The following is a 20,719-nucleotide window of genomic DNA, read 5'->3' on the forward strand; positions in this document are numbered from 1 at the left end:
CTTCTCATTCTCTCATTCCCAACATACCTGAATTTGTGATTCTCAAGGAAGGAAGAGGATGTCAAGTATCAAACACCAGTATGACTTTTCAAGCTACACATACCTCTTCCTCTATTTAAGGGATTCTGATGTACCTCCTCAGTAGACTCTTACATGAAGAATCCCTGCCACAGTTATCCTCTTACTGATGGGAAAAGCGTCAGATTCCAAAACCATGTTGAGAGTGGAAAACGTCAGGAACTGTTGCCTGTAAGCTAATATATAAATTGAATAACTGGTGAAGTTGAAGATAAATCTGTAGATGAGCTAGCTTCTTCAATCTCTTTGATTTTCCTCTCTTCCCTTTTTTAAATCACATCTGTTATTATACAGGCTCAACTGGAAGCCAGCCTAATTCTGAAGCAGACCCTGTTCCTGAGAATGCACCCAAGCAACTTTTACTTCCCCCCAAGCAACAGTTGTCCTCTTCTTACGAGGCCAATGAAGGGCAAACAAAGGATGCCACTTCCTCCGGCAGCACGACAAGGTCCATCTCCTCCACCTCTGCCTCCACCACCACAGTGCCTGCTGCCACCACTGCTGCCACAAACCTAGCAAAGACTGTTAATTCCTCTGTCACCCCCTTGCCAGCACCCAGGACTCTGCCTGCCGCTCCTGCCAGCACTAACACTACTGCTACCCTGAGCCTGACCCATACGGTCCCTGCCAAGCAGCCCCCTGTCCCTCCCCCTAAACCAGCTCAAAGAAATAGCAACCCTGGCATTGGTGAGTCTTCAGGCTTCTGTTATGTTGTGTTTTGGATGGTTAGTTTACTGGATAGCTACTACAATATTGATTTGGTCTGTAAGAGAGTTCTCCATATCATATCCCTTTGAATGCCCTCAGTATGGGGAAAGGTTTTGAAAACGAGGCAGATGGCTATGAATGGAAACAGGCTGTGATCAGATGTCACTAAAATTAGGCACAAGTTTTGGGGGGTTAATATCTGTTTTCCTGTAACAGTGTTTCTGAAACACTATATATAGTTGGAGGACTGGATATATGGAAACTACAACATGTTTGTCCTGCATGGAATTATCTGTGCCACTTGCTAAAAAAATTAGAAAAGGGGCAAGACAAACTCTTCAAATGACGAGTTTTTTTTAACCCACTTTAAACCACCAGTGCCTTCCTTCAGCATAAATGAGTTGAGCAGATCAAAAGAAAAGATGATTATATGGATACCAGTGTAACTTTTTGATTCAGTATCTGGCATAGTATCTTAATGGTGAACTGCAGATGATATGATTTAAATTGCCCTGATAAAATCATGCTTTACCTTGGGAGAGGTGAGGATACTACTCTCAATAAAATAAGTGGTGGAAGAGAGAAAGCAACGAAGGTAACCAGTAAATTTTTATGGCTTAGTAAATTTTTGTATTTACCTGTAAGTCCTGCTTAGGTCTATATTCTTTATATGTATGCATACCTTCTGAGATGTATTTTCAAGGAAAGGAGGGAGGGCAGACTAATGAGTGCTTCAGAGCTAATGAAAGTGGCCAATATATAGTGTAGTTTTTCAGGAAAGATGATACTAGTACTGCTTAAAGTTCTTACTAATAATCGAATAGAGGAATTTAAAAAAAAGGCTTGTTAAATGGCCAGTACCACCTAGTTGGGTGGGGTGACTAGAACCTTGAAAAACAGGCTTAGAATTCATTGTGAGTATGACAGGTTGGAGTAGCTCAATAAAAACAGGAAGAAGATGATTATTACTATTATTATCATCATCATCACTATCTTGGATGGATGGTGCCATGTTGACTTATCTGTGAGGAATTTGAGGAGCTTTCACATGCTTATTTTCAAAACCTCCTTGTGAAGTAGGAAACTGATTTTACCTGTTATATAGATAGGGCAGTTAGAACATGTGACTTACTCAGAGTTGTAGTTTGTGAGAAATAGAAAGCAAACACAGACTTTTCAACCCTCTGTTGTTGAGTTCATACCTCTGTTTTCTAAGTTGGTATTCTCAAACTGTTGTCTAAATGGGTGTTCTCATCAAAATGACCTGGAGGGCTTATTAATGCTGGGCCCCATTCCTGCAGTTTCCGATTCTATAAATTGGATCCAAAACCAAACCCGTTGCTGTTGAGTGGATTCCAACTCGTAGTGACCCTCTAGGACAGAGTAGAACTGTCACACGGGGTTTCCAAGCATGTAATCTTTACAGAAGCAGGCTGCCACATCTCTCTCCTGTGGAGTGGCTCATGGGTTCAAGTTGCAGAGCTTTTAGTTACAGCCAAGCACTTAACCACTGTGCTACCAGAGCTCCTTAAGTCCGGGATAGGGTCTGAGAATTTACATCTCTAGCAAGTTCCCAAATGATGCTGATACTACTAGTTTGGGGGAATACACATTGAGAATCACTTCTCTAGGCCAGTGGTTCCCCACCTTTTTCAAAGTAAGTTACATATGTAAAATGGTAATATGTGAACAATACTGTGGACTAAATTACAGAGGCCGTTTTTGGCTGTTGTGAACAGCCCAAAGCAGCTAGTCCTGTGACTGAAGGTATCGAATCAGTCCATGACTGGTCTTCATCAGAAGGAAAAAAATAGGACAGTTCAGAGTTTTTATTCAAGTTAAATAGATTTGATCTGAAGAACTATCCTTTATTCTGAGAAATTATGATTTTCCTAATTCTTCAGTGTTAAAATGCTGTGTCTTTCATGAAAGGATGTTGAATATATGTGGTTTATTTTATATCAGATCTTACTTGAAAATATTAAAAATCGACAACCTGAGGTTGGTTGAGAATTTTTTTTTTAATTGTTTTGGCCCAACAAGTCCAAAAGCTGGGAAACTACACTTTAGACAGTGCTGCTCTCTCCTAGTAGGCTTTAGACAGTGCTGCTGTCTCCTAGTAGGCATAACCCAGAGTATTAAGACTGAGAAAGGACCAACATAAATAGCTGAATAAGGGACAGGAACTTGAAACCCCACCCAGGAACATTCTAGCCTTTTTTTTTCCAGAAAGCTACAGCCAGATGCTATTGTCAGGGCATATGTACCAGAGTTCACTTCCTTGACAGCTTGAGATGTATGCCTCTTATCAAGTCAGAAGTTAAAATACTCCAACATGGTGTTGTCAGGGATGAGTTTTGTTATAGATAGAACAGCTAATTGCTATTTTTAGAGAGGCAGCAAAAGTGTAATCTACCCAAAAATACCTCTTTCACTGATCCTAAAATTCACATTAGAAATTTTTGTGTGTATTTTCAATAGTCTTATATAAAGTCCTTTTTAAAATTTGCTTACAGTGATTGACCTTAAAACATTATCAGATTAGCTAGCCTTTTACTTTGAATGCCCCCAAGGGAATGGAATTTAGACAAGTAAATTTTTATTTAATGGAAGCTTGAGGTGCTGTTATCTAGGAAAGACATAGGGGACCATTTGAGGACACTGGGCAGACCAAAATAAGGGATTTGGGTGTAGAGGGTTAGCAATTGATGATCGAGGGAACTACTATTAAATTATTTTGCAAGGTTGGCCCCTGCTTCATGTGATGGTCCACTTCTTATAGGCCTTTTAGAGTGCCCCAAAAGGACTTTCTAAATCAGCCCAAGTCAGTGTGGATTTGGGGGAAAATATACTGTCACAATAGCGAGCAAGAGCCCTCTAATCTAATGAATATTTGATTAGATGTGCCAGGCCTTTGCAGAGCTCTGTGGATATGCTGATGGAGGCAAAGGTTGCCCTGCAATCAGCAAGCCCATAGTGTAGTGGGAAGTAGATATGGGAGTTGGGGTGCCAAGGGGCAACAAGAGATGTGGATATTAATAAAGACCAAAAACAGTGGGATCCAGAAGATGGAGCCATAGCCTAATATAGTCAGGAGACCTAGGCACTAGCCGAATTCATGCCAGTTTCAAGTATGATCATGGGCAAGTCATCAAACTTCTCTGACCTCAGTTTTTCCTTATGTAAAATAATAAAGATGTTATTAATCTCCCTTACCATCTCAGATGGTTGTAAGGAGAGTGTGAAGTCAAGGATAGAAAAGCACTTGGATTTCTTCAAAGGCCTTTGCCTTTGCTATCAAAGTCTATGATTTTATTATTGATAGTTTCATAATATAGAGCTGAGATATCTAGATACCATTATTTACCAGAATATGAAAACAATACCCAGTATTTGTTTTGCTGTTGCTGGCTGCATGTTTAAATTTTTTATGGAGTAATGTTATACAAAAGAACTTTTCATCCCCAGTTTTTATGTCTCTATTCGTGTTAGGAAACCCTGGTGGCATAGTGGTTAAGAGCTATAGCTGCTAACCAAAAGGTTGGCAGTTCAAGTCCACCAGGCACGCCGTGGAAACTCTGTGGGGCAGTTCTACTCTGTCCCGTAGGGTCGCAATGAGTCGGAAACGACTCGATGGCAGTAGGTTTGGTTTTGGTTTGGGTTTATTCATAATAGCTTTATCTACACCAAGATCAGCTCATAAATAATCGTCATATCTATTGTCATAGCAAAGAAGTAAAAAAATTTCTCATTAGAGTGTTAAGGTGGTAATCTTTCTACACTCCTTATACATGTATTAGGTTTTCTATATAAATAAATTTTGTTTCAGGTTGAGGTACCTAGGGAATGGCAAAGCCATAAAATGATAAACTTTCCTGAAAGATTAAGACTGAGCTAAGCTCTAGATCGTAAAGCCATGTTAAATTGAGATGTTGCTCTCTCTTCCAGGTGAACTGTCCCAAGCAATAAACAGTGGTACATTATCGAAGCGATCCCCACCATTACCACCTAAGAGAGGCATTCCGTCAACCCTGGTACCCACCTCAGAGTCTGCTGCTGCTGCCATCACAAAAGCACCAAGTGATCAAAGGGAGAAGAGTACGTGCTCGGTGGGCTCCATACCACTGCTGATGATCTCACCTCCTCCGTCCCCCCCACTACCTACTCATGTACCTCCAGATCCCCCACGGTCCGCTCCAGTTTCCTCTAAGACTTTTCAAGTTGTGCCAGAAATTGAGTTTGCACATTCCGTAGAACTACCCCAGGAGGTTCCCCAGCAGGAAGATCAGAAAAAGGAAGCACCCAAGAGGATGTTGGAGCATAGCTTTGGGGAGCCTCATGTACCCTCTAGGCTGCCCCCTCTCCCACTGCATATTCGAATCCAGCAGGCCCTGACCAGCCCACTCACCATGACGCCTCCCTTGGAAGGCTCTCACAGAGCTCATTCATTGCTCTTCGAGAACAGCGACAACTTTTCTGAGGACAACAGCACCCTGGGTCGAACCAGGTCACTTCCCATCACTATTGAAATGCTGAAAGTGTGAGTGCCTTAAAACTTGCTTTTGCTTCCCCTTCTTTAGGTAGCCTGACTTGGAAAATTGTACTTAGAAAAGGTGAATAAATTTAAAGTAAAAAGAATACTCTAGGACAAGTGCTAGAATTTGGGCTTTTTGATTTCTGTAATATTTTTTCCATAGCATTGTTTCCATAGATCCATGCTGACATAAAAATTACAAACTTACATACGTGAAAAATAAAGCCACTAGTTTTATATGATACAAGGGAAGCAGTGTAATATGGTACTTAAGAACATTGGCCTTGGAGTAAAATAGGCCTAGGTTCAAATCCAAGCTTTACCATTTATTTAGTAGTCTAAATTACTTCACCTTTCTGATCTTTAGTTGTCTCACCTGTAAATGGAAAAAAATACTTAACCTCATAGGTTTGTTGGGAGAATGAAATTAGTCCAGTTAAGGAAAGGACCTAGTGCCTGCCACACAAACTTGGTAGAGAAAAACATAGGGGAGTCTAGAGGAAAACAAGGGACTTCTGAAAGATAGTTCGGTATCCCAGGCCCTTGGGCTGGAATTGATCTTGTTCTCTCCTTGATCTGTTCCTAAACACTGAATCTGTTCACACCAGCACTGGTACTTATACCTACTTTATCTGTCCTTCTAAAAAAAAAGATTCAGACAAATTATGACTAAAAGTTGACACTTTTTGATAGGTAGAAGATTATCTTACTAACTAAAAAGTTGTCATAAAAAGAACTGTCGCAGCATTTTATATGTTATTTGTTTTGCCATAATCTTAGTACTTGCTGGTAATTATTTCACATCCTGGAAAAAGACAGTTTTGGAGTTTGAAGTAGACTCTAAATTATAGTCTTACACACTAGAGTGTAGAGAGGGACATTAGCTTTCATCTTTACTCCCATGGATTAGATTATGTTGTCCCAATCCATTGTTAAACCAAAGGGAAATGGATGAAACAGATTTCCTGAGCTAGGTACAGTATTAGATGCTATGCAGTCTTCACATTTAAGTGACCAAAGCAAACATGCATTTCACATGGAGGTCATCAAGGGACAGCTCTTTATATTAATAGTAAAAAATTTCTTAGCAAGATTGTTAAAATTAAGGGAGGGAATTATAAAATTATTTTATTCATGAACTTTTTCATAATTGTTCAGTCATCATTTGCCTTGGAAATCAATTATCCCCTTTGTTTCTGAAAAGAAAATATAATTCTGTTAATTTGTTAGTCCAGACGATGAAGAAGAGGAGGAGCAGACCCACTCATCTGCATTCAGTGAAGACTTGGCACCTACCTCAGTCATCCCTCAACTACCACAGCGTCTGCAGGAGGAAGAGGAAGAGAAGGAGAGTGACTCTGATTCAGAGGGTCCCATTCGGTACCGAGATGAAGAAGATGAAGATGAAAGCCAAAACAGTAAGAAAGGGAGGGAAAAGAGAAAGTTCTTTCACAGGTGAAACTACTTGCTGGTCTGACCAACTGTAAGATGATTAGAAACAGGCACCCTCTCGCATGGAGTCATCTGGCTGGTCTTGGAAGCCACTGTGAAGGGCTCCTTCTCTTTGCTGTCACCCCATTGTTATAACTAGCCAGAGAGGGAGCCAGGTCGATTGTTTTAGATTAAAAAGCTATTCACCTTGATGGTATTAAAGAATATGAAGTAGAGGAAAGCTGGCACATGGGCTATGTTGAAAAAACAAAACCGATGCTTTCATTCAGTCTAGTGAACTTGTGTTCATGGGGCAAAGGGAAAAACCATGCTCTTGCACACAAAATGTTGTGAATACCAGATTCCTGATTCCTAAGTGGGAAAGCAGCTTTAAAAACAGATACATTATGAGGTGTGTTAGTGCAAAAAAACATTATGTTATAATTCAGAGGGCTGTCTCATGCTTAGATGATTTCTCCTCTAGCAGCTCTAAGTAAAAAAAAAATAGAGGACAGGCAAGAAGAGAGAAGATACTGTTTGCCCATCTGAGTATCTGGCTAAAAAGATTTTTAAAGTATCTTCAGCCTTCCTCTCACCTCTATGTTTGACTGCATCCATCAAGGCCAAGTACAGAGTGGGGAGTCAATGTTTGTTCAGGCCCTTGCCTGGCTCCAGGTGAGGTTGAACCTTTGACTTTAAGCTTCAAGCTACTACATTCTTTTCTTCTCCTTGTCAAAGGTGCTCTGGCCAACAAAGTGAAGAGGAAAGACACATTGGCAATGAAGTTGAATCACAGACCCAGTGAACCAGAATTGAACCTGAATTCATGGCCCCGAAAAAGCAAAGAGGAGTGGAATGAAATACGGCACCAAATTGGGAACACATTGATCCGGTAGGCTTTTGTTTAGAGGAGATTGATTTGATTATGCCAGTATGTGTATTAGAGACTTAATTTGTGGGGAACATTCATTGGTCTTTTTTTTTTTTTTTTTTAAGTTTTAGAAGTAGTATAATTTTTTTCAGTACACATTGGACACAGATATCCTCTAAGAACTTGGAAATTAAAGAACTAGATGGCTCTTAAGCTTTAACCCATGAGATAGGCATATGGTTTCACAAAAGTATCTAGAAAAGTCAGGGTGGCGCCCAGGACAGCAAGACTTTTCTGTCACTTTTTTATCCAGCTCCTCAACCATCAGGTGCCAACCCAGTAAAAGATCACATCCATATTTTTTATATGTATCTCACACATCCCATGTAACTATCTCCTTTCAAAGTATCAGTATATTTTTCAAATCACCTGGAACCAAAAGCAAAAGGAAGACTGAATGCAAGCCAACTTCCCAGAGAGTCCAGGTGTATAGGCACGTGTTTGCCCTTCTCAGTTTCTCTTGATACAGAGAAAACAGAGGTGGACCCCTTAGCATATGCCTTACAAAATAATTAAATGAGGGTGTTCGTTAATTCAAATGTATTTCCTCTCCTATCCCAGACACCTGGCTTTGCTTATATGCTGTGCCTAGGGACAAGTTTGGTCCGTTTCCTTCCAAAAGAGACTTTTTGGATCCTGAGACCATTCTGTGCAACTTTATTATTATTATATAATTCACTTATATAAAACATCCAGAACAGGCAAATTCATAGAGACTGAAAGTAGGTTAGTGATTGCCATGAACTGGGGAGATGTCTTTTGGGGGTGAAGAAAATGTTCTGGAATTAGATAGTGGTGATAGTTGCAAAACCTTGTGATATATTTTAAAAGGGTGAATCTTAGGGTGCATAAATTTTGTTTCAATTATAAAAAAAACGTCAATATTGACATGTCTTAGAATAGAGAAGGGGTGTATGTGATGGTCACACCTGATGGCCACCGTTCCTTTCCATGAAGCAGAAAACCTCAAAAGAGTATTCTGGCTGGTGTTAGGTAAAGTAAGATTTAACCTAGTATCCTATAGGTTTAGAGGAAACATAACTTTCTGTGTAACATTTTTACTTAAACATAATGGTCAGCATCTATGACCTCTGTGGTTTGTCCATTGTTGAAATTAAAAAGAGAAATTAGAGGGAAGGGAAGTAGAAGCCTCCCCTTGCTCTGATAGTGTCTGTAACTCACAGGACACTGATACGGAAATCATTTTGGTTGTTGTGCATCTTGGTGTGATACCAAAAGGTCATTTGAGGGAAGGCTGGGGGTCTGGCCATTTATACTTAAGGTCCAGGTATTTTAGTGTATGTTTGTTTGTTTGTTTTTAATAATTTTTATTGTGCTTTAAGCGAAAGTTTACAAATCAAGTCAGTCTCGCACACAAAAACCCATATACACCTTGCTACACACTCCCAATTACTCTCCCCCTTAATGAGACAGCCCACTCTCTCCCTCCACTCTCTCTTTTCGAGTCCATTTTGCCAGCTTTGAACCCCCTCCACCCTCTCATTTCCCCTCCAGGCAGGAGATGGCAACATAGTCTCAAGTGTCCACCTGATTCAAGAAGCTCACTCCTCACCAATTAGTATAAGTTTTTATTTTTTTACTTATTTAACATTTTATTTTGGAAAAAAAAAATTTCAAACTTATAGAAAGCTTGCTAAAGCAGAATTCAGGTTGGATTTGGCCCTGGGGAGAGCTATACTCAATGATATTTTATATTCTTTTTGAGTGTTTTACATGTTATGTGTATTAATAGTATGGTTTAGGTTGTTTTTTTTAGTCATAGTTTCCTTGTTACCATGTATTCTTTGTAGTCATGTACTTATAATGTATATAACAATCTATTGAGTCGATACAGTATAATTAATCATATCCCTATTATTACACATTGAAATTGCTTTTAATTTGCTACTTAAATACATTTTAAGTCAGTGGCTCTCAAACTTTAGCATTCACCAGAATCACCCGATGGGCTTGTTAAAACAGAGATTGCTGGGCTGCACACCCAGATATTTTGATTCATTAGATCTAGAGTAGGGCCTGATAATGAATGTTTCATGCTAATACTGCTGGTCCTGGGACCATACTTAGAGAACCACTGTAGTAAATAAACACCTTTTGGATTATAGAGCTGAGTTCTATAATCCCTGTTCCTCCCTTTTTAAAAAAATTTTAAAAAGAACAAAAATCATTACATTCATGGTCACAGATGTAGCCCTTTCTGGTAAAGTTATCTCTTCTCTGCTACTTCTGCCTTACTAGTGATGGGACTGTCACCTTCTCATATAAAGGACAACATTATTGTTAGTTTATTCCCAGAATTAGATTGGAGTTATCCTCAGGGAAAGTAGTTTTTTTCTGGAATGGCATTACTTCGAGAGTTCAGAAGCAGTATTACAGCGGGGCCTTGCCCAACCTTGTGAGCCCCAGAAAGAATAATAACTACTCTGGCCACTTACAGATCCCGTGTCCTCTCAAGTGGCATAGGAGTGGCTTTAGTCCTGTAGGCCCTCCCTTAATTTTGCAAATGGTAACCAGCAGTCCGGAGAAACAGATTGAGCTGGTACTCCTTCCCTTCCTCTAGGGTCTGTTTCCCAGGGTCTAGGAACTAGTGTTTACTGCAAAGCTAATTGTCCATCTTGCAGTGTTGTTTCACAGGTCACAGTTGAATACTAGCAGTGAACAATATGAAAAAAACAGTAGGACATGGAAATTTTAAAACACGGTACCATTTACAATGTTGTTGTTAGGTGCTATCCAGTTGATTCCAACTCAGAGGAACCCCGTGCACAACAGGATGAAACGCTGTGTAGTCCTACGTCATCCTTATAATCATTGTTACGCTTGAGCCCATTGTTGCAGCCACTGTGTCAGTCCACCTTGTTGAGGGTCTTCCTCTTTTCTGCTGACCCTGTACTTTCCAAGCATGATGTCCTTCTCTAGGAACTGATTGCTCCTGACAGTGTGTCCAAAGTATGTAAGAGAGTCTCACTATCCTTACTTCTAAGGAGCATTCTGGTTGTACTTCTTCCAAGACAGATGTGTTCGTTCTTTTGGCAGTCCATGGTATATTCAATATTCTTCGCCAACACCACAGTTCAAAGGCGTCGATTCTTCTTCGGTCATCCTTATTCATTGACCAGCTTTCCCATGCATATGACGCAATTGAAAATGCCATAGCTTGGGTGAGGGGCACCTCAGTCTTCAAGGTATCATCTTTGCTTTTTAACACTTTAAAGACGTCCGTCCTTTGCAGCAGATTTGCCCAGTGCAATGCGTGTTTTGATTTCTTGGCTGCTGTTTCCATGGCTGTTGATTGTGGATCCAATCCAAAATGAAATCCTTGACAACTTCAATCTTCCATTTATCATGATGTTGCTTATTGGTCCAGTTGTGAGAATTTTTTGTTTTTCTTTATATTGAGGTGCAATCCATACTAAAGGCTGTGGTCTTTGATCTTCATTAGTAAGTGCTTCATAGTCCTCTTCACTTTTAGCAAGCAAGGTTGTGTCATCTGCATAACGCAGGTTGTTGATGAGTCTTCCTCCAATCCTGATGCCCCGTTCTTCTTCATATAATCCAGCTTCTCGGATTATTTGCTCAGCATACAGCTTGAACAGGTATAGTAAAAGGATTCAACCCTGACCACACACCTTTCCTGACTTGAAACCACTCAGTATCCCCTTGTTCTGTCTGAACAACTGCCTCTTGATCTGTGTACAGGTTCCTCATGAGCACAATTATGCGTTCTGGAATTCTGATTCTTCGCAATATTATCCATAATTTGTTATGATCCGTACAGTCGAATGCCTTTGCATAGTAAAACACAGGTAAACATCCTTCTGGTATTCTCTGCTTTCAGCCAGGATCCATCTGACATCAGCAATGATATCCCTGGTTCCACGTCCTCTTCTGACACCAGCCTGAATTTCTGGCACTTCCCTGTCGATATACTGCTGCAGCCATTTTTAAATGATCTTCAGCAAAATTTTGTTTGCATGTGATAATGATACTGTTCTGTAATTCCACATTCCGGATGGTTCACTTCTCTTGGGAATAGGCATAAATATGGATCTCTTCAGTCAGTTGGTCAGGAAGCTGTCTTCCATATTTCTTGGCATAGGTGAGTGAGCACTTCCAGCACTGCATCCGTTTATTGAAACATCTCAATTGATATTCCATCAATTCCTGGAGCCTTGTTTTTCGCCAGTGCCTTCATTGCAGCTTGAACGTCTTCCATCAGTATCATCGGTTCCTGATCATATGCTTCCTCTTGAAATGGTTGAACATCAACTAATTCTTTTTCGTATAATGACTCTGTGTATTCCTTCCATCTTCTTTTGATGCTTCCTGCTTCATTTAATATTTTCCCCATAGAATCCTTCACTATTGCAACTCAAGGTTTGAATTTTTTCTTCAGTTCTTTCAGCTTGAGAAACGCCGAGTGTGTTCTTCCCTTTTTGGTTTTCTATCTCTGGCTCTTTGCACGTCATTATAATACTTTACTTTGTCTTTTCCAGCCACCCTTTGAAATCTTCTGTTCATTTGTTTTACTTCATCATTTCTTGCTTTTGTTTTAGCAGCTCTGTGTTTGAGAACAATATTCAGAGTCTCTTCTGACATCCATCTTGGTCTTTTCTTTCTTTCGTGTCTTTTCAGTGACCTCTTAGCTTTCTTCATGTATGATGTCCTTGATGTCATTCCACAACTCGTCTGGTCTTCAGTCATTAATGTTCAGTGCATCAAATCTGCTCCTGAGATGGTCTCTAAATTCAGGTGGGATATACTCAAGGTTGTATTTTGGTGCTTGCGGAGTTGCTCTGATTTTCTTAAGTTTCAGCTTGAACTTGCATATGAGCAATTGATGGCCTGTTCCACAGTCGGCCCCTGGCCTTATTCTGACTGATGATATTGAGCTTTTCCATCGTCTCTTTCCACAGATATAGTCAATTTGATTCCTGTGTGTTCCATCTGGTGAGGTCCATATGTATAGTCGCCATTTGTGTTGGTGAAGAAAGGTATTTGCAATTAAGAATTTATTGGTCTTGCAAAATTCTATCATTTGATCTCTAGCATTGTTTCTATCACCAAGACCATATTTTCCAGCTACCAATCCTTCTTCTTTGTTTCTAACTTTCACATTCCAATCACTTGTAATTATCAATGCATCCTTATTGCATGTTTGATCAATTTCAAACTGCAGAAGCTGATAAAAATCTTCAATTTCTTCATCTTTGGCCTTAGTGGTTGGTGCGTAAATTTGAATAATAGTCGTATTAACTGGTCTTTCTTGTAGGCGTGTGGATATTATCCTACTCTGACAGCGTTGTACTTCAGGATAAATCTTTTATTTTTAGGATAGATCTTGAAATGTTATTTTTGACGATGAAAATGCAACACCATTCCTCTTCAAGTTGTCATTCCCAGCATAGTAGACTATTATTGTCCAATTCAAAATGGCCTATACCAGTCCATTTCAGCTCACTAATGCCTGGGATATTGGTGTTTATGCGTTCCACTTCATTTCTGATGATTCCCAATTTTCCTAGATTTATACTTCGCACATTCCAGGTTCCGATTATTAATGGATGTTTGCAGCTGTTTCTTCTCATTTTGAGTCGTGCCACATCAGCAAGTGAAGGTCCCAAAAGCTTTACCACTCCATGTCATTAAGGTCGACTCTACTTTGAGGAGGAAGCTCTTCCCCAGTCATCTTTTGAGGGCCTTCCAACCTTGGGGGCTCATCTTCTGGCACTATATCAGACAGTGTTCTGCTGCTATTCATAAGGTTTTCACTGGCTGATTCTTTTCAGAAGTAAACTGCTGGGTCCTTCTTCCTAGTCTGTCTTAGTCTGGAAGCTCAGCTGAAACCTGTCCTCCACGTGTGACCCTGCTGGTATCTGAATACCGGTGGCATAGCTTCCAGCATCACAGCAACACGCAAGTCCCCACAGTACGACAAACTGACAGACATGTGAGGGCCATTTACAATAACATCAAAAAAATTAAGTACTTGAGAATAAATCTGACAAAAGATTATATAAGATATATACACTGAAAACTATAAAATATTGCTGAATAAAGTAAAAAGAAGACCTAAATAAATGGAGAGAAATACCTGTTCATGAGTCAGAAGACTCACTGTTAAGATACCAATAGATTCAACGCTATTCCAATCAAAATTCCGCCAGTAGGCCTTTTTTTTTTTTTTTTTAAATAAACTGATTCTAAAATTCTAATGGAAATACAAAGAATGTAGAATAGCCAAAACAACCATTAAAAAAAAAAAGGAGCAAAGTGCTCACTTCGGCAGCACATATACTAAAATTGGAACGATACACAGAAGATTAGCATAGCCCCTGTGCAAGGATGACATGCAAATTCGTGAAGCGTTCCATATTTTTCTTTCACTTAAAGCACAATAAAAATTATTTTAAAAAAAGCAAAGTTGGAGGACTAACAAACCTTACTTCAAGATTTAGTATAAAGCTGTAGTACTGTATTGGCATGAAGATAGTCAAATATATCAGTGAAACAGAATAGAGAACCCCAAAATTTGTCATTGTTGGGTACCATCAAGTTGATTCCTACTCATAGCAACTCTGCGTAACAGAGTAGAACTGCCCCCATAGGGTTTTCTTGACCCTGTAATCTTTTATGGGAGCAGCTAGATGGGTTCAAGCCCCCAACCTTTCACTTAGCAGCCAAGAGCTTAACTGTTACACCACCAGGGGTTCTTACCCTTACATGTACAACTTATTTTTCAACAGTACAAAGGCAATTTAATGGGCACTAGATTTTTTTTAGATACACATAGATAAAATTAATGAACTTCCATCCATACTTTGCAAAATTCATGCATATGCAAGTTGAACTCAAAATGGATCCTAGACTTAAATATGAAAGCTAAAACTATAAACTTCTAGAGGAAAACAGAAAATGTTTGTGACTTGAATTTGACAAATTTCTTAGATATGTTCTCAAAAGCATGATACATAAAAGAAAACCTTGATAAATTAGACTGTATCAAAATTAAAAACTTCTTTTCTTCGAAAGATACTATTACATAAAATATCTCAGTCCTCATCCTAACTTCCTGAATCAGAATTTCTGTTAAAGTGCCTTGGGAAAATGTGTTTAGGATCCACCAGTTCAGTCTAAACCCCTCTTTTTACAGATTAGCATACTCATAGAGTTTAACAGAGGTTTTCTGGGACTAGTTGTGTCAAGAGCCAGAATTAGAATCCTGACTTTGTCTATACAGTTTTTTATCTTGTGATACTTGTGTTAGCATTTTCAATGTGAACATTGTTTCATAAAAAATGAATCAAATAAACAAATGAAATGTCAAACAAGTTTGCAAGTTTATTGATTTCTTACTAATGCAGGAGAGAACATAAACTAAGGCCAAAAAAATCTTTATAAATAAGATTGGGAGGTTTAACACAGACAATAACTCATATTTATCTCCTTTTCAGTCGACTGAGTCAAAGACCAACACTAGAAGAACTAGAACAACGAAACATACTGCAGCGTAAGTCTACCTACGGAAATAAAGTTGTGTAGATTTTCTTTGCATGTTTCTGGCTTTAATGTGTTTCACAAAGAAGAGAAGCATTTACTTTGAGGGCCAAGCAGAGAAGGGCTATTGGTATATTTTTCCTTGAAGAAACATGATTCCCCTGAGCTTCTTTTAGAAGACACCACTGTGGTATTTTTTAGTATACTGGGATACCCCTTAGAAGATATTCTTTTCAAGTCTTCACAGAATCCTTGATTTGACAGCTTGCAAAAGGTGTGTCCCAACTTTGCTCTGTCTTCAGGGAGTTAAGATAGCAGCTTTTCTCCTGGAGGGGGCCTTCATGTTCCTAGTGGGATCTGAGGACTGAGGTCCAAAGCAAATCCCAAGTGTAGCAGTCTTCTGGTGCCTTTTATTCCTTAAGTCATTTCTTGTCTCTTGATTTTTTTTTTAATTGTGATTAACCTGACTGTTTACAGAGCAAATTAGTTTCTCCTTAAGCAGTTAATACACAAATTGTTTTGTGTCATTGGTTGCCAACCCTGTGATATGTCAACACTCTACTCTGTTTCACCCCAGGCTCCCTGTTTCCATTGCTCCAGTTTTCCTGTTCCTTCTTGCCTTCTGATCTTTGCTTTAGGGCTTGTGTACCCATTAATCTTGTATACACGATTGAACTATGAAGCATGTCCCTCACGTGTGTTATTGTTGGTCCTATAGACCTGTCTAATCTTTGGCTGAAGGGTGAACCCCAGGAGTGACTTCAGTACTGAGTTAAGAGGGTATCCGGGGGCCATACTCTCAGAGCTTCTCCAGTCTCTGTCAGAACACCAGTAAGCCTAGTCTTTTGTGAATTTGAATTTTGTTCTACATTTTTCTCCCACTCTGTCTGGGACCCTCTATTGTTATCCCTGCCAGGGTGGTCAGTGGCAGTAACTGGGCACCATCTAGTTGTTCTGGATTTCGCTTGGTATCTCTAAAGTCACAATTTACTTTCTGTATACATAATTAACTTTTTGATATGGTGTTTTAACATAGTACAGACTTGTTTTATTTTTCCAGATTATAGAATAAAAATTGGCCTTAAAAACCTCTGCACTGTAGAGGTGTATTCTTCTCAAAGGTTACTTGTACACAGGCTCAGGCTCTGACCATTTCCATCCCCTGTTCTCTCAACACTGTTTGGATATACACAACTTAGTCACTTAATAAATTTTTAAGTGAGGGCCCTTTATAGACCTATCAGATGAAACTTAGTGTGATCCCCATTCTCCATTCTAAGTGGTTACTCTTGAGCAGGAGTCTGTAAACTTTTTCTTAAAGAGCAGACAGTAAACATTTTCAGCTTCACAGGCCAAGAAATAAAACTGAGGCTGTTACGGATGTACTTATAAAGCCATTTAAGAGGTAGCCATTTAAAACTGTGAAGAGCATTCTTAGCTTGTAGGCAGTTGAAACACAGGCAGCTGACCAGATTTGGCACTATAGTTTGCTGGCCCCTGCTCTTGAGTATTTGTCTTCACTAGTTGGCAAGAAAATTATCTTCATTAGCTATCCCCAAAGTTAGTATTGTATTCTGATTTGGAGCCTGTAAGAAATATCTGAAGTGTAGTTACTAAAAAGTTTGATATGCAGAGTTTCATTCTGAAGTAATAATTTTTGTTTCTGACTCTAAACTGTAGCTAAAAATGAAGCTGACCGTCAGGCAGAAAAACGGGAGATTAAACGTCGTCTCACTAGAAAGGTACTGCAGCCTGTGTGTTTGATTTCAGTCTCTCTGTTGACTGTCTTGTATTTGGATGAACTATTTGATTGGAAAAAAAATTAGTTTGACTTAAATTGCCATAGATTGCTATGAAAATTTAAACAGGATACAAATATAGAAATCAACACAACATTATCAAGAGCAACTTTTTTTTTTGTATTGTTTAAAGAAAGCCTGGTACGAGAAGGTGCTCAATACGTATTTGACTAGATACATTTTTACTTTCCTTTGGTAGACCTGGGACTTTGATGTGGCTCTAATAATAGCCTGTTGATGTATAGACAGTAACAAGAGGAGTGTGTAGCATTCAGTTTTGCAAAGCAGACTGGTTGTTTTCTAATCAGGAAGAACTCGACTGAACTGACCTTTAGTAATACCTGAGAAGTATCAAAAAATCAACCATGATTTCTCCATGGTCCAAATAAATTTGTAAAGAATCTTTTTTGTCAGCTTTTAAGCCCTGGGGTTAAATCCTTACTCCTTTCCCTTCCTTCATATTAGGTTGTAATTGCCATCTATAGATTCTCAGATTTTGGTCTGAGTTCTCTAGGTATTTCTTAGAACTAGTAAGAATCCCCAGGAGAGCAAGGGACCTAAACATTGTCTTCTTGACTTCTCTCACTTCTCCCCTTCCCTAAGATAGCATAAGTGTCCTTGATGAATTGAGGATAGTTAGATCCTCTGGATGGACTTAATGCCTTCAGACCAAGCAGATTAACCCAATTGTGAAACCTTAAATTGCAATTTTTATAGAATATGCTACCTTGGACATATTTCATGTTGAAAGGAAATTTACCCTTAATATTATCCACTAGTAGATGTTGCTTTCATTTGAAATGCATTCATTTCTGATGCATTTGTGTATGTATTTATAGCTCTACCCACTCCCATAAAGAATAAAAGCCTTGCTACCCAAAATGTGGTTCACAGACAGAATCTCAGGCCTTACCCCAGACCCACTTACCAAAATCTACATTTTAACAGCATTAATAGTACACATTAAATTTTGAGAAGCATTGGATTAGAGCGGTGCTTCTCAATCTTAGCTGTGTACTGAGGAGCTTTTTTAAAACTCTTATGTCTAGAATTATTAAATCAGAATCTCTGGGGGTGGGACCCAGGCATCAATGTTACTTAAAGCTCTGAAGGTAATCAATGTGCAGTGAAGGTGGGAGCACTGGGTTAGAGGTAATTGAATGTATGACTACTACCTAATTCCTGGCACAGCAGACTAAGAAGCTCCATTTCTTTCAGCTCAGTCAAAGACCAACTGTGGCTGAATTACTGGCCAGGAAGATCCTGAGGTTTAATGAATATGTCGAGGTAACAGATGCTCAAGATTATGACCGGCGAGCCGACAAACCTTGGACCAAACTGACCCCTGCTGATAAGGTAACCAGAAAGCTTGTCAAAATTTTTATTTATTTGAAGGATGCAAGACACTAACTAGAAGGAGGAACCATAAACAAAGCTTCTAGTTTTGATACAATGTTAAGTTTCAAATCAGGATACAAAATGTAATTGAAAGAAAAAAAACCCCTACTGCATCACAGAGGACAAAAAATAAAAACTAGAAGGAAATAAAACACACTCTTAACAGTGGTTATGTTTGGTTGGGGGTAGATTGGGTGATATATTTTAGTAATTACACACATTTTACTTTTATAGTGGGAAAAACATTTTACATGCTGCGGAAACTATAAAAGCTATAATCTCTCTTCAGATTTCTTTTCCGCTTTTCCAGGATTTTGATTTAACTGGTGATTTTAGAGTTGTTACATCATGAATGGTATTGGGAAAGGTGATGTGAGTCGGGTTCAGACCTCACTTCACTGTGTTGACCTGGTTTCTTTCCTCCTTCTGGGTTGCCTGCTGGGGTTGCAGTGGCTCAGAAAGTAAAGCCAATAGAGAAGAGATAGCAAACCACACTCCTGAGTACAGCAAATAGAAGATAGTGCAACATTTTTGTTTCTTCTCTACAGGCTGCCATAAGAAAAGAACTAAATGAATTTAAAAGCTCAGAAATGGAGGTTCATAAAGAGAGCAAACATTTTACACGGTAAGTCTCAAAGACCCAAATAATGTGAGCTAAGCGGAGCCCTAAAAACATACAGACATACAAATCCGAGTTGTTCAGTTATGAAGGGCTCTAATCACATGATTATAAGGACACTCAGTGGTGACTGCAAAAAGATGACCTTAAGAGAAGGGATGAGAACTAAGAGTTATTAAATGCCTGTTCTGAGTTTGACATTTAATGTATATTATCTTATTTTTGCAATATACCTGAAACTCATGTTAATATTCCCATTTTATAGCTGAGAAAATGGAGACTCAGGAGGGTTAAGTAAGTTGCTTAACTTGCTAGTTGGTTGTAGAACCAGGAGTTGGAGAAGGGAATTGAATGGCTCTCTTCCTTGCACTTTACTGTCCCAGGTTATATATATGGAGATTGTGCTGTGTTGACAAGATCTTGCCATCTCTGTTTTCAGTTCTATCTAATACAGTTGATCTTACCAGTTGAGTATACAGTCAATCCGTGGATTAGAAGTCTAGCTTTAAGTCAAATTTGTATGTAAATTCTAACAGTTAAGCATGGTTTGTACCTAATGTCAGTTAGTCAAATGTTTGTCTTAATATATAGTATATAGTGAACCTTTCTATGCATAAAAAACATTAAAGAAACACTTCCAGATACTAAAACATCTTTAACATAATAATGTTTTGAGGCACTCACAAAGTAACACCTGTTTGTTATTAGGAACTATTGTATGTATCTTGAATTTTTAATATAATAGGCTTTACGGGGGTTCGTTCGTAACTGTGGGTTGTACCTAAGTCGGACATTAGTAACCTATGGACTGCTTGTATAAACTTTTTAATTAGCTGTCTTTTTGCCAAGAAATGTTTTAATTCAGAAATAATTGTTGTGATTAAGGACCCACCCAGTATGTAAAAAATTAGCTAGTCACACTAAGGCAATTAGTGGAAGTACCTTTATGTGACTGTCAGAGCATTTATGAAAAGAAGCTAAATGAAAGACGATACAATGACAAATACGGAGTTTGCTATGAAAAGAACAAGAAGCAAAGTTGGAAAATAAAAATTTTTCAAGTTGTTTCCATTAATATACAGGCAAATTGTTATTTTGATCATAGAATTATTTTGTACTGAGCTCTGACAGGAAAGAAGGCAAATTCTTTGAACAGCAAAAACACCATTCAAGACACTGAAGTACAAACATGAATGACAAACGATACTTGTCTGCAAGAAGTTCTTAATCTAATCTGGAAAAAAGACCTAAGTACGATCAATATGATAAATGCTCAGAATCGGTCTGTCAGGATTCATATCCCAAAGCCACATTTGCTAGCTATGTCAGTATTAGCTATTTTTGATGTTACAGTAGTCATAAAGTACTGTAGTCTCCACAAATGAAGGAATAAGAATAGGTTTTGCTAAGGAAAGAGTCATAGAAAAGGTGACAGGCTGGATCTTAAAGCATGTAAGAGAATTTACCTGGACGAGAAGGAAGGAAAGAACATTGTAAGCAGAAGGACCAGCACAAGTGAGGCTATGGGTGATGGAAAATGCTCAGTGTTTATGGGTAATAGGAAATGTGGCTGGAGCAGAGGATGTTATGAGGAAACGAGACCAGAAAAGTGGATTGGGGTCACACTTTGAAAAGCTTTGACTGTTATGCTAGGATGCTGGAACCATTGGAAGTTTATAAGCAGAGAATTCTGTTTCCTAATG

General features: G+C 38.8%; 1 protein-coding gene and 1 non-coding gene across 6 annotated transcripts in view; both read left to right on the forward strand.

The window, feature by feature from the left end:
* Positions 1-20,719, forward strand: part of PHACTR4 (phosphatase and actin regulator 4) — a 138,369-nt gene that overhangs the window by 113,446 nt on the left and 4,204 nt on the right. For all 5 annotated transcript variants that reach the window (XM_049878464.1, XM_049878461.1, XM_049878460.1 and 2 more), the window contains 8 exons: positions 373-765; positions 4,735-5,326; positions 6,551-6,738; positions 7,490-7,643; positions 15,158-15,213; positions 16,881-16,942; positions 18,218-18,355; positions 18,946-19,022. In XM_049878464.1, the coding sequence (XP_049734421.1) occupies positions 373-765; positions 4,735-5,326; positions 6,551-6,738; positions 7,490-7,643; positions 15,158-15,213; positions 16,881-16,942; positions 18,218-18,355; positions 18,946-19,022 (1,660 nt within the window). The remainder of the gene's footprint in view (positions 1-372; positions 766-4,734; positions 5,327-6,550; positions 6,739-7,489; positions 7,644-15,157; positions 15,214-16,880; positions 16,943-18,217; positions 18,356-18,945; positions 19,023-20,719) is intronic.
* LOC126074106 (U6 spliceosomal RNA) lies at positions 13,977-14,083 on the forward strand. Its single transcript, XR_007516914.1, has one exon. It is a non-coding gene; the product is annotated as a U6 spliceosomal RNA (small nuclear RNA).

This window comes from Elephas maximus, chromosome 3 (assembly GCF_024166365.1).
Source record: "Elephas maximus indicus isolate mEleMax1 chromosome 3, mEleMax1 primary haplotype, whole genome shotgun sequence".
In the NCBI taxonomy this organism is placed as follows: Eukaryota; Metazoa; Chordata; class Mammalia; order Proboscidea; family Elephantidae; genus Elephas; species Elephas maximus.